Genomic DNA, 12,732 nt, shown 5'->3' on the forward strand with positions numbered 1-12,732 from the left:
TAGAACAGATTCGCAATGAGAGAGAGGCAGATATTTATGTCCAATTATCTTTATATGATAAAGGGTGACCAACTGTCTGGTTTGCCCTGGTTTGTTCTGGTTTTAAAACCGGGAATCCCGTGTCCTGAAAAACTCCTTAATTCTGGGCAAAGCAAGAGAGATGGCTAGTCACCCTAGGATTCGCCAAACAATATTCACCATTTAGTTTTATAAAAGAGTTGACTGGAATTGACCACATAATGAAAACTGCCTGGGCTCATCCAACTTACTTAGATTACTTTAAATTAGGGCTTGTTGTGAAGTTTGGTCTCCAAGTGCACTAGAAAGAATTAGAAATCTTAATATAACTTTTTTCTTAGTTCAGTCAGCTAGGTGAGGTCTTTCTGATGTTTTATAAATGGAAATATTTATGGTAAAATGAATTTAAATGGATAGGTTAAGAGTAAAGTTTTACAGCCAGGCTAGTGGGGGTATGTTCTTGGGCAATTTGATATTTTTCTTGACCCTCTGTTTTCTCTACTATAAAATAGGAAATATCCTTGTATTTATCTCTTTGATTTTGTGGGGGGAGATTAAACAAGGCAATATATATGAAGTAGTTAGCACAGTGTCTGCTGCTTAAGTTTCATCTATCTATCTATCTATCTATCTATCTATCTTACTCACCCACTTAAGTCAACTTGTCCCCTTTTGCAAGGAGGTGTTAGGATGCAGAGCTATAAATCTAGCAGAGAGAAGCTGCCTCCTCCCCCATCCCCAAAGCTGCTCACCTGTCTACACTCCAGGCTACCCCTAAATTTCCTCAGACTATGGGAAGAGTTCTTGTGCCAATTGTAAGGTAAAGAGGAGCCAGCAGTTCCAACAGCCAGCATTCTTTAGAGTGAGGAGAGATTCCGGCTGATAGCTTTCTCCTTGTTATTACTTTAACTTTTTGTTTCTATTTCTTTCAACTTTCTAACCCCTGCTAATATTCTTACCATTTTGTTTCTTTGAGTTCCTGTCTTGGGTGACACATTTTTCCATATCCATCATTTTCCCTTGAGAAAAAAAAAAAAGTCATTTCTATTCCCTTGTAACACAGCCCTACATCCCACATAGTGACTCAAGTTTCAATTCCAAGTTCCTATGAAACATTTTTAATCCCCTAGGAAATCTGGTAGACTTCTGAATTTATTCCACAGGTTTCAACCCCTGAGGTCAGTTCAACAGTTTAGGGCATATGCTTTCGGTCATACATTTATTTTTAAAGTTCACTTATTTTTTTAGTAATCTCTACAGCTAATGTAGGGCTCAAAGTCACAACCCCAAGACCAAGAGTTGCACGGCCTTCTGACTGAGCCAGGCAGGTGCATGCTCCTAGATTTTCTTTAGGAGGATATACTTTAATTCTCCATCCTTCCCTCAAAGATAGACAACACACTGAGACACTTTATTATACATTAGTTTTCTAGTCATTCCTAATGATGACTATTTACTTTCCATGAGGAAATATTCAAAATGTAAGTTGGCAAGAGTCACTTCCTTGGACTAATCTACTCCATCTCAAGATCATCATGTCATTGGACCTTGAGCCTTCTATTCTGGATAACTGTCTCAGTTCTGTTAAATACCTATTCTTTAGAAATAGCTGACCTCCACTCGATTACACCACTTTCCCAGATCCACCCATCCTCTTAAGCAGCTCGGGGGAATTTTTCAACCACCATTGGAATTCCCTCCCATCTTCCACTTCCCTATGTGACCTCAAATAACTCTACACACAGATCATCACTGGATCCCCTGGTATACTTCTCAAAGTACTGGGGAAATGTCTACTTTAAATCATCTTAAAATGGAAGGAAATTATTTGAATAGACTCATTTTCCTGTGTTTAAATTGTTCCTATGTGCAAATTGAGAAATAAACACATGCAAATTATTTTGAAAACTGTAGAATACCCTCAGCCAGAAATCTTGTAAAATACTCTATGGTAAAAGCATCACCATTCTACAGAAAACAAAACGAAACTATTTTATTTCTTAGTGTGCCCAGAAACGAGCTCAATATAACAGTGCAACTAATGGGGCACATGGGTGGCTCAGTGAGTTAAGCCTCTGCCTTTGGCTCACGTCATGATCAGGGTCCTGGGATCAAGTCCTGCATCGGGCTCTCTGCTCAGCAGGGAGCCTGCTTCCTTCTTTCTCTGCCTGCCTCTCTGCCTACTTGTGATCTGTCTGTCAAATAAATACATAAAATCTTAAAAAAAAATAGTGCAACTAATGCAAGACTCAAATTCAACCCAAGCTGACAAGCATTTTAGCTTTTCCTCCCTTACTCTAAGTCTCGGGTTATTTGCATGATGGAAAGAAACTGTATGATGCTTGGTCTCCTTCACCCTCTGTACGTACCATTCTCCCACCTCTCACTGCCATACACATGATCTTCACTCGGCAATCCTGCACAGCTTTACTGTCATTGCTATTGAACAGTGGAATGTGTTTGTGCCACTTTTCGAAGGCAAACCAGGTTTGCCTGCAGCTATGGTCCAATTGTCACCCCCTTGGAAATGCTACTATAAGTGTTCACTGCCACCTTCCAATGTAGGCAATGCTGCAGGACAGTGAAATGAACAGGACTGTAGTAAGAGATGACACAGTTTTACACGGTGGCATAGCTGAAACCCACTTTGCATAATTGAAAGCAGCTCCTAGAAGAGAATGCTAGTAAGAAGGCAGCATTTTATAAATCCATGTTTCCTGATTGGGCCATCATTAGCATTCTGGGTAGGAGAGTTCCCAGTTACATGGGACTGAGGTGCATATTACAGAAGGTTGAGCATCTCTGGCTCTGCCTATAAGTGCCACCTTGACAAAAGTAGCTGCCCCATACATTTCCCCATATGCACAGTGGAGACCATTGCACTAAAGGAGATACCATTTCTCTTTAGACAGAAAATGACTGCCGGGATTACACCAAGAAACACCAGGACAGCTCCCAGAACCATGAAGTGAGTCCTCTCATTTGATGGAACCGGAAGTGGTTCTGAAAAACAAAAGAATCCAAAAAGAAAGTGAAGATGAAATTTTGATGGGAAGAGGTTAAGAGAAGAATCATCCTTGAAGTTGAATTTCAGTTAGCTTTGGGTTACAAACAGTTCCTGACCAGTGAGCGGCTGGAATGGGGAGATACCGCTGATAGGAAGATGGGAGCCCCACAGAAAAGTGGAAGCAGCCCAGGCTTTGGACAGATGGGCCTGGGGCTACGTTCTGCTGCCACTCACTAGCTTTGAGATCTCAGGCAAATCCTTTCACCTGCCTACAAAATGGAAATGATAATAAATTTATTGTGAGACCAGTGTTTGTGAAGAGCTCAGTACTAACTATGAGACTCGGTGACCTCCCTTGTATTCTTTTACCTAGAAGCTAGCGCCTGATGCACATGGTAAAGATGGAACAGGAAGGCCAACTGGCACTGCCCAAGAGCATCTACCTCCTGGTGTGTGTGGCCACGGTTGAGGGCCATTGCTCACTATCTTTTCTTTCTCAGTTTGAACATCTTGAAACATCTGATCCTGGGTACTTCCCACCAGTCTGTCTGTGGGTCCATGAAAGAAAAGGGTCCCCTGGCACATGATATTCAGAGACCACTGCTTCCATTAGCCATGATCCCTAACGACCTCATTCAAGCTTTAAAGCCACAACAGTGGTCAACCTTTCTCTAGTAGCTTACATTTTACAAAGCCTGTTTATATCTATTTCGATCTCAAAATAAGTTCAGTTAGTCATGCAATATAAAAAAAAAAAATCCTTGGTGATAGAGGAGGAAACAGAACCCAAGCATTTTGGTGAATTACCCTAAGTCTTCCCTCAGATAAGCTGTCATAAAGCAACTTTTAAATGGCAAGAACCTACAAACACAGCCCCTACCAAAGTGACTCATAACCCAGTAAAAGCATCTCTTTAAGTTTCTCAACTTTTTTTCCCCTCTCTTTTCATTCATGGGACAATCTTGTATTGCCCTTTCCTGTTGGTTGAATTTTCCACCTGAGGTCTTTGATGTTTTTTCTGAAGTAGCTGAAGCTAAACTGGCAACCTCTACTAGAAGTGGGGGACACGAGAAGTGTTTCTCAGAACACCCCTGGGTTCATGTTAACTTCATGCTCTCCTGCTCCACTTTCTCCAAAGGTCTCAGCCTCTCATCAGACTCTGCAGCCCACTGTACCCACTCCTGTATGGTAGTAAGAGAAAGAAATAATTGAGTCTGTGCTGGGAAGAGCCTCAAATCATATTCATACATTGTAGCTCACTCACCCCTACAGTAACCTTGCCCAATAGTTTATAACTTTTATAACTGTTATAATTAGGGAAAGTGAAACACGCAGAAGTTGAGCAGCTTAGACAGGGACCACAAGCTTATGTCTCATGCACTAAGCAGAGAAACTGCTTTGTGTTGAAATGCCATAGACTATCTTGGGGGTGGGGTGGATGGATGGGGTATGTTCCATTTGCTGGCTACCACAGAAACCCTGGAAAGAAAAGAGCAGCTCTGATGTGCTGGGATCTAGATTCCTGCAACACTGCCTGAGCTGCCCCCAGGTCCCTTAGCTACAAAAGCATTTTCTACATGGGGTGGGATTGCCTTACCTGTTTCTTATCTGTTTCCTGGAAAGTGTGAACAGTGTCTTACTCTTCTATGAGCCCCTGATGCCTGGCACATAGGGCATATTCAGTAAATATTTGCCGAATGTTTATTAAACAGCATTATGACTTGGATGAATGCAGATGAGGAAGCTTTTTCTAAGTATAGTGTTATACATGAATTCACTTATTTAATGAATGATGGATGCCTACAATGAAAAGGCAACATGCTAGAGGCCAAAGGACAGCAGGAGGTACATTTGAATTGAGACATTCAGAAAACTACCTGGGATGACCAACTTAGCAGTATTGTTTCTGTCTTCCTCAGGACCTGATCTTCGAAAAGTGCAATAGAAAATCTCATTAGCTGTTGCGTTGATTCTCAGCGTGCTGGTCACATTGAAAAGCTTCTCTTCCCCATTGGAATTAGAGATGGTGGTTTTGCCACTCAGGACTTGATGGTCGCTGTTTGTCCAGATGACTTCAGCCTCAGGGTAACCCTCAGCCTGACACATTAGTTCGTGTTCAGAGGTGACAGGATCCACAGAAATTCTTTGGTTGATTCTGCGGTATGGGGCTAGGTCATGAGCAAAAAGAAGTTAGGGCTTTCACTTAGGACAAAACTAGATAATGTGACTTGGTGTCATCTATATTAGGAAAAGTATCAGTTCAGGCAGGTTCTCAGAGAAACAAGCTTGATGTTCAGATGTTTCAGCAGTGAGAAACCCCTATCAGTCCTGCTTCAGCTTGCCCACTCATAGCTGAGCTATGTTTTAGCTCAAAGGAACAACTACCTTGCTATGAAAATCATATTGCTCTTTTTATTAGCTCCAAGCAAATGCACAGATTAAAGAGAATTGTCATCTTTAAACCAATAGTCTTTTCACCCAAATATAAAATATGTCTTTCATTTACTCAAGTCTTTGTATCTTTCTCATAAAGCTTTATAGTTTTTACATAGGGCCAGTCCTTTTCTTCTTAACTTTACTTCCTGGATATTTTCTTTTTGTTGTTGTATTTCTGTCTTCGTAGCATGAACCTCTCCAGCTGACCAGCATGGTTTTCTTAGCCTTTATTTAATAAGCAGAAAATCTGGTTTTCATGTTCCATTCACTTTTCCAACTATGGGGTCAAGGATCAGAAATTAGGCATGAAAAGAGTATGATATCATTACAGAAAGTACTACGTGTTCCTGAATCACACTTTTTAAAGTTTAAACTTTTTTTTTTTTAAGAATTTATTTATTTATTTGACAGCGAGAGATCACAAGTAGGCAGAGAGGCAGGCAGAGAGAGAGAGGAGGAAGCAAGGCTCCCTGCTGAGCAGAGAGCCAGTTGTGGGACTCGATCCCAGGACCCTGGGATCATGACCTGAGCCGAAGGCAGTCGCTCAACCCACTAAGCCAACTTATGTTCTACTTCAAAATAGTTTTAGATTTACAGAAAAGTGGCAAAGATAGCACAGAGCCCCCACCTACCTTTCACCCAATTCCTCCCTATTGTTAACACCTTGTACTACCATGGTGAATTTGTCAGAAATAAGGAACCAATGTTAGTACATTACTATTAGCTGAACTTCACACTTTGTTCCATTTCACTAGTTTTCCCTTAATGTCCTTTTTCTATTCTGGGATCTCATGCAGAATACCACATTTGTGATACTTATTTTTTTAACTTTTTTTATGCTGGCTATTTGAATAAATCATCTAAAAATTATTATACTCAAGAAAGAAAGTTTAAATATTAGGTCATTAATGAAAACTTAGCTCACTGCTTTGGGACCCTTTTAGGATTAAGATATCAAGTGTACTATTTTAGTAGATTATTTAATGCATTTACATCACCTAAGATCTTCATTCGTGTTTATTCGTTACAAGCATGGTAATGTATCATTATTCTGTTGTTATAATCTTTATTGTACTCCTAATACTTTAATGTAACCACCAGTGGTCCACACAGAGCCTTGACTTTCCATTCCTTTACCAAAGGTGTGACAATGGCTTTGTGATAAGATCTATTCACAGGGATTTAATACAAGGCAGCCAGAATCAAAGAAGAATGAAATGATGTGATGTTTTTGTGTTCTTGATTCTATGAATCACCTATAGAAACACTGGAAAGCAACATAATTATAATTTCAAAACACATAAATAATGGTTCTCATGAGTACTTGAGTCCTCAACCTTGTATCTGTTATGTTCAACAATCCTTCAAAAAAATAAAGCCATTGATCATACTTCCTAAATAGTATTACCATAACAGGGTCTAGTTCACATAGCACAGGGCTTTATTTCTGGGCAATTTAGTTTACAAGACTAAAATCACAGATAATGGTGAAGTACTAAAGGTAAAATGTTAGCTTTTTTACTCTTATCATTTTTAACAGAATAATAAAGGAGAATGTTGTTTTATGCCTAAGCATATGTATAAATGTGGTATGCTTCTCAGGATCCAATAAATGAGTGGAGTTGTTCTACTCATTGGTTAGATATCCACTATTCTAGTCTCTAAAGTAGGACGCATGTATTGCGATACAGGAAGAAAATATTAGAACTTCCACTTACATATAAATTTTTATCATAATAATTAAGAAATAATCTAAGCTCAATCAACTTTACTAATTGACACTGAGCCTCACTTTCTATGCCACATGAGGGTCTTACGGGAAGAGGGAAGTTTTGTAGACAATGCGGTTATGAACACTGGGGTGCATGTATCCCTTTGGGTTAGTATTTTTGTATCCTTTGGGTAAATGCCTGGCAGTGTAATTGCTGGAACATAGGGTAGTTCTATTTTCACCTTTCTGAGGAACCTTCATACTGTTTTCCTACAATATCCCAATTACGGAAACAACCCATCTGTCCATTGACTGATGAATGGATAAAAAAACCATGTATGTATGTGAATATAAACACAAACACACAGACGTGTGGACGTGCACGCATGCTCACACACACACACACACACACACGCAAGTATTACTCAGCCATAAAAAAGAATGAGCTCTTTTTTTTTTATTTGCAATGATGTGGATGGAACTACAGAGTAAAATACTAAGTGAAATAGTAAAAAAAAAAAGTCAAATATCATATGATTTCATACATACTGGAATTTAAGAAACAAAACAAATACGCATAGGGGAAAAAAAGAGAGAGAAGGCAAACCAAGAAACAGACGCTTAACTGTAGAGAGCAAACTGATGGTTACCAGAGGGGAGGTGGGTGGAGGGATGGGTTAAAAAGGTGATGCAGATTAAGAAGGGCACTTGTGATAAGCATTTGTTGTTTTATGAAGTGCTGAATCCCTAAACTGTACACTTGAAACTAAAAACAAAAACCAATACTCAAGGGGCGCCTGGGTGGCTCAGTGGGTTAAAGCCTCTGCCTTCGGCTCAGGTCATGATCCCAGGGTCCGGGGATCGAGCCCCACATCAGGCTCTCTGCTCAGCAGGGAACCTGCTTCCTCCTCTCTCTCTCTCTGCCTGCATCTCTGCCTACTTGTGATCTCTGTCTGTCAAATAAATGAATAAAATCTTAAAAAAAAAATTAAAAAAACAAAACCAATACTCAAAATTTTCAAGACCATCCACCTTTGTTAACAATGAATTTCACCTTAAACTATTAGCTAATGATAGTGAATCATCATCATTAGCAAGGCATTAAAATAGGATTACATTTTTATTTCATTCTTTAAAAATTTCTGTCTTTACACATTTTTTTTAATTTTTTATTTTTTATAAACATATATTTTTATCCCCAGGGGTACAGGTCTGTGAATCGCCAGGTTTACACACTTCACAGCACTCACCAAAGCACATACCCTCCCCAATGTGTCTTTATACATTTAGAGAAGGTACAATACATTAGGTTGAACCATATGAAGTTAATGACGTTCAACTTCTTTTACCTTTTAAAAATGCCAATTTCTGGGACGCCTGGGTGGCTCAGTTGGTTAAGCAGCTGCCTTTGGCTCAGGTCATGATCCCAGGGTCCTGGGATCGAGTCCCACATCGGGCTCCTTGCTCGGCAGGGAGCCTGCTTCTCCCTCTGCCTCTGCCTGCCTCTCTGTCTGCCTGTGCTCGCTCGCTCTCTCTCCCTCTGTCTCTGACAAATAAATAAAATCTTTAAAAAAAAAATGCCAATTTCTTATGCTATATCCTTTACGTTAGCATAAGTATATCCTTTCTAACTGTATACACACACAAACACACATATTAGCTAACATGCTTTACTGATGGAGTACGTTATCAAAAACATATGCAGACTCCTGGTTTAGTAGATACAGAGCACACATGTGCTGATCCAATGGTCACATCAAGACCAAGAAAAGCTCACTGTAGTTTTGAAGTCAATATACCACTTTATACACACTCTGGAGGTATAAATGGAGGGGAGTAAAATCTGGTTGTTAGGGACACATACTTCAGAACTAGACTAGTGAGTTCAAAACCTGCCTTTACCACTTACTGGCTGAGTGAACTTGGGTATATTACTTAACTTCTTTGGGCTTCAATTTACTCCTCCATAAAATGAGAAGAACACCACACACATCACTGAATCTACTACTAAACTCCTGGTTTAGTAGATACAGAGCACACATGTGCTAATCCAATGGTCACATCAAGACCAAGAAAAGCTCACTGTAGTTTTGAAGTCAATATACCACTTTATACACACTCTGGAGGTATAAATGGAGGGGAGTAAAATCTGGTTGTTAGGGACACATACTTCAGAACTAGACTAGTGAGTTCAAAACCTGCCTTTACCAATTACTGGCTGAGTGAACTTGGGTACATTACTTAACTTCTTTGGGCTTCAATTTACTCCTCCATAAAATGAGAAGAACACCACACACATCACTGAATCTAAGATGCCATCTACAGAAAGACACACTTAGATATGAGATAGTAAAATGTGAAAACATACATCTTAGACATAATGGAGCCCCTACCCCATAGAGTCGTTTGAGGATTAAATGAGTTAGTATAGACAAAATGGTTGGGACAGGGCCGGCATGTAACAAGTACTACATGAGTGTTAATCTCTACTACGGTAAGTACTAGAGCTGCTCCCCCTCCCCTTACTACTACCATTGAAATGTACTCGTGTAATAGTCTTCAGAAAGAACCGGCAGTGCCTCACAAACAGACTTGGAAATAAGTTTTCACATCTTCAAACCTCTTCATGTTTCAAAATTTTTAGCCCTATCCTATTTGAGGAAATATTTCATTCATTCATTCATTCATTCAACAGATATTTTTTGTGTGCTCTTGTCAAACTCCTCTTACATGTCAATTCCTAGGGATTGAGCAGTAAATAAAACAGACCCAAATCTCTGGCTTTGTGGAGTACATATTCAAGAAAGAGGAGAGCAATAATAATACAGGTGCATCTGTATGCGTTAGATGAGGATGAACAGGTAACGTGATACATTAGATGGGGAAAAACACTATAGAAAAAATATAAAGGCTGGCTGGTGAACTGGGGAGTGATGGGGTTGGTGGGGAATGATAGCAGTTAATCCTTGGTTCATATGAACAAATTAGCTTCATCAGGACAACGGTGCAAAATTTCGTTCTTTCAGTTGTCTGATCCCATTTAAGTTCCTTAAAGTATGAGTGGGTGTTTCATTTTCCTCGTTATTAGGTTCAATGTTTACAGAAAAACAGCATTCTTAATTGAAAGTCAAATGCCTGAGAGTATGATATTTAAACTGATAAGCATGAAAGGGGCAATAATACCCAGAGTGATAACAATAATTGAGTTAATCCAAAACTAAAGTCTTAGCGCATTTCAGTTTTGAAATGCTTCACCTATAAAATCCCATGGTGAGTAAACTCCCTGTGGGGAAGCTGTGTTACCACATATTTGCAGTGATGGGAAGAGAAGTGTTACTGTGAAATCATTTGCATATAGAGGTGACTCAGGAATTATACTTCCTTGAGTTGTGAAGTTCATGCAAGAAGGCTGTTTGCATTGGTGACACTGCCCCAGTGCAAGTGAAGCTTCGTGGCTGGCTTATTCTCAGTATAGCTCAACTCAACACCCAAGACCCCTGTTTGCAAATGACCACAGGATGGACTGGGACTAGGATGCCAATTAAGTAATTTATAATATAAAACGGAATGGACAAAACAAATCAGATAGTCAAATCTGGCTGGTCATCTGCTTTGCTCTATCAGGAACCCCTTCTTGGAAAATCCTCCAGTGCCAAAAGTTTCCTACTGTGTTGAGCTGTAACAAAGGACATTACAGATCAACATAGGATATTAGAGAGACCAGAGTACCTGAAAGAACACTCTTCCTTGTTACAGGACAGCTGTACCACTCTGCATACTCGCCAAAGGTTGATGAAAGACCCTCTCTTCTGGAAGCGGAAACTTAGGCTCTATACTTCCTTTTACCTGACTGCCGAGCTTACGGTCTTCCTCCCCAGCCCAGATCCAGCAATGCTGGCTGTTCATGGGACTAAGCACTGATAATTTCTTCAATGTTATGAAACACAGTCAAGTGTGCTGATGAGCTGAAGAAAAGTTGAAAATCCCAACCTGGGATCCCACCAGCTTGCTTTCGTAAAAATCACTGTTCTGGAGAAGTACATGGCAAAATAAAATGAAAATTAATTCTACTTCCCCAAGTGGACATGCAACATGGGGGGGTTAAGTGGGTAGGAGAAGAATAAATGAAACAAGATGGGACTGGGAGGGAGACAAACCATAAGTGACTCTTAATCTCACAAAACAAACTGAGGGTTGCTGGGGGGAGGGGGGTTGGGAGAAGCGGGGAGGGGTGATGGACATTGGGGAGGGTATGTGCTATGGTGAGTGCTGTGAAGTGTGTAAACCTGGCGATTCACAGACCTGTACCCCTGGGGATAAAAATATATTATATGTTTATTTAAAAAAAAAATCTACTTCCCAAGACAAGGGACATCTTGACCACAGAAACATTAACTGATCCAGAATCAGAAACCCAGTAACGTGCCATAAAAATAGATGCATTTCTCCCAGTTGCTATATTATTTGGATTGAGTTTACAATGATCATTTATCCCTTTACAATGAATGTAAACGTCTACTTGTAATACTGACCTTCAGACCTACTAACTGGTAGTTAGACCAGGAATGAAAGAACAAGGAGTAATGACTGGATTCTTGTCATACACCTAAAGGTCATCATGTAAATGAAAGAAGCTGGCGGGTAATCTCAGAACTGTGACTAGAGAGGGCAGATACTAGCTCAGTATCAGAAAATAATTTCAAAAGGCTATGGAAGGGAGGTCCAAGTGACCGGGTGTCATTGTGGAAAGTATGTGAGCAGAAGGTCCCTTGGGGGGATTTCTGTTCTTCGGGAGTTTGGATCAGCTGCTCTTACTCGGGATCCTTTCATCTCTCAATTCTATGAATCTTAACAGTGAAAGTAGAGGGGATGAGCTAAGGTGTTTTCCTTTTCTTATCTAGTGGCAACACAAAATTTTGAATTCAGGTGACCTGATGACATATTTGTGGGTCAGTACTTGGGAATTTGACACTCCCAGTTCCTCTACAACACTCCAAGATAAGAGCCGTGTAGACTTTCAAGATGAATATATGCCCAGTGAGCACAGTTTATCCTGTCTCTAAAGAATAGTTTCCTTTATGTTTGATATTATTTTTTTGCCTTTATAGATTGACTTCAAGTCTTTTTAAATGTGAAACTCACAGTGGGGTTTGTTTTTATTAATTTGTGAGTTGACATAGAGAGGTATAAAGGAAGGAAAATGATGGCCGACTTAATAAATTTAAAAAAAAATTATAGATGAATAAAAAACTTCCTGGCAGGACACAGAAACAGTGGCTACTATCTTGACATGCCACGGAAGACGGCAGTGAAGTGAGGAGGACACTCTTGTAATTCATGTCATCCCCTTCCACAGTTTCTGAATGGTTTGCAAGTACATGTATCATCATAATAAAAACGAAAAGACCAGGAATTTTTTAGGAGAACAGAACATACTGTGGAACATGCCCCTACCATGTCTGGCTCTGGATCTCCAGAGGCTGCCAAAGAGGAAGTGTTTGAGAAATGCTCACTGGAGGAGCGTGTGAATGAATGAATGAGCAGACTGCCCCTGTGGAGA

At 39.9% G+C, this 12,732-nt stretch overlaps 1 protein-coding gene across 11 annotated transcripts in view; it reads right to left on the reverse strand.

Annotated features, from left to right (window-relative positions):
* Positions 1-12,732, reverse strand: part of CD274 (CD274 molecule) — a 49,561-nt gene that overhangs the window by 29,703 nt on the left and 7,126 nt on the right. For 4 of the 11 annotated variants that reach the window (XR_006601949.1, XR_006601950.1, XM_045065009.1 and 1 more), the window contains exons 4-6: positions 4,903-5,193; positions 2,914-3,021; positions 978-1,037 (exon numbers count right to left, since the gene is read on the reverse strand). Coding sequence is in view for 8 of the 11 variants with exons in the window: in XM_045065009.1 (XP_044920944.1) it covers positions 978-1,037; positions 2,914-3,021; positions 4,903-5,193 (459 nt within the window). In the remaining 3 variants the exon portion in view is untranslated. The other 7 variants (XM_045065010.1, XR_006601951.1, XM_045065011.1 and 4 more) reach the window with 7 other exon arrangements.

The sequence above is a fragment of the Mustela putorius genome, unplaced genomic scaffold (assembly GCF_011764305.1).
Source record: "Mustela putorius furo isolate JIRA1106 unplaced genomic scaffold, ASM1176430v1.1 tig00003854_pilon_pilon_pilon, whole genome shotgun sequence".
In the NCBI taxonomy this organism is placed as follows: domain Eukaryota; kingdom Metazoa; phylum Chordata; class Mammalia; order Carnivora; family Mustelidae; genus Mustela; species Mustela putorius.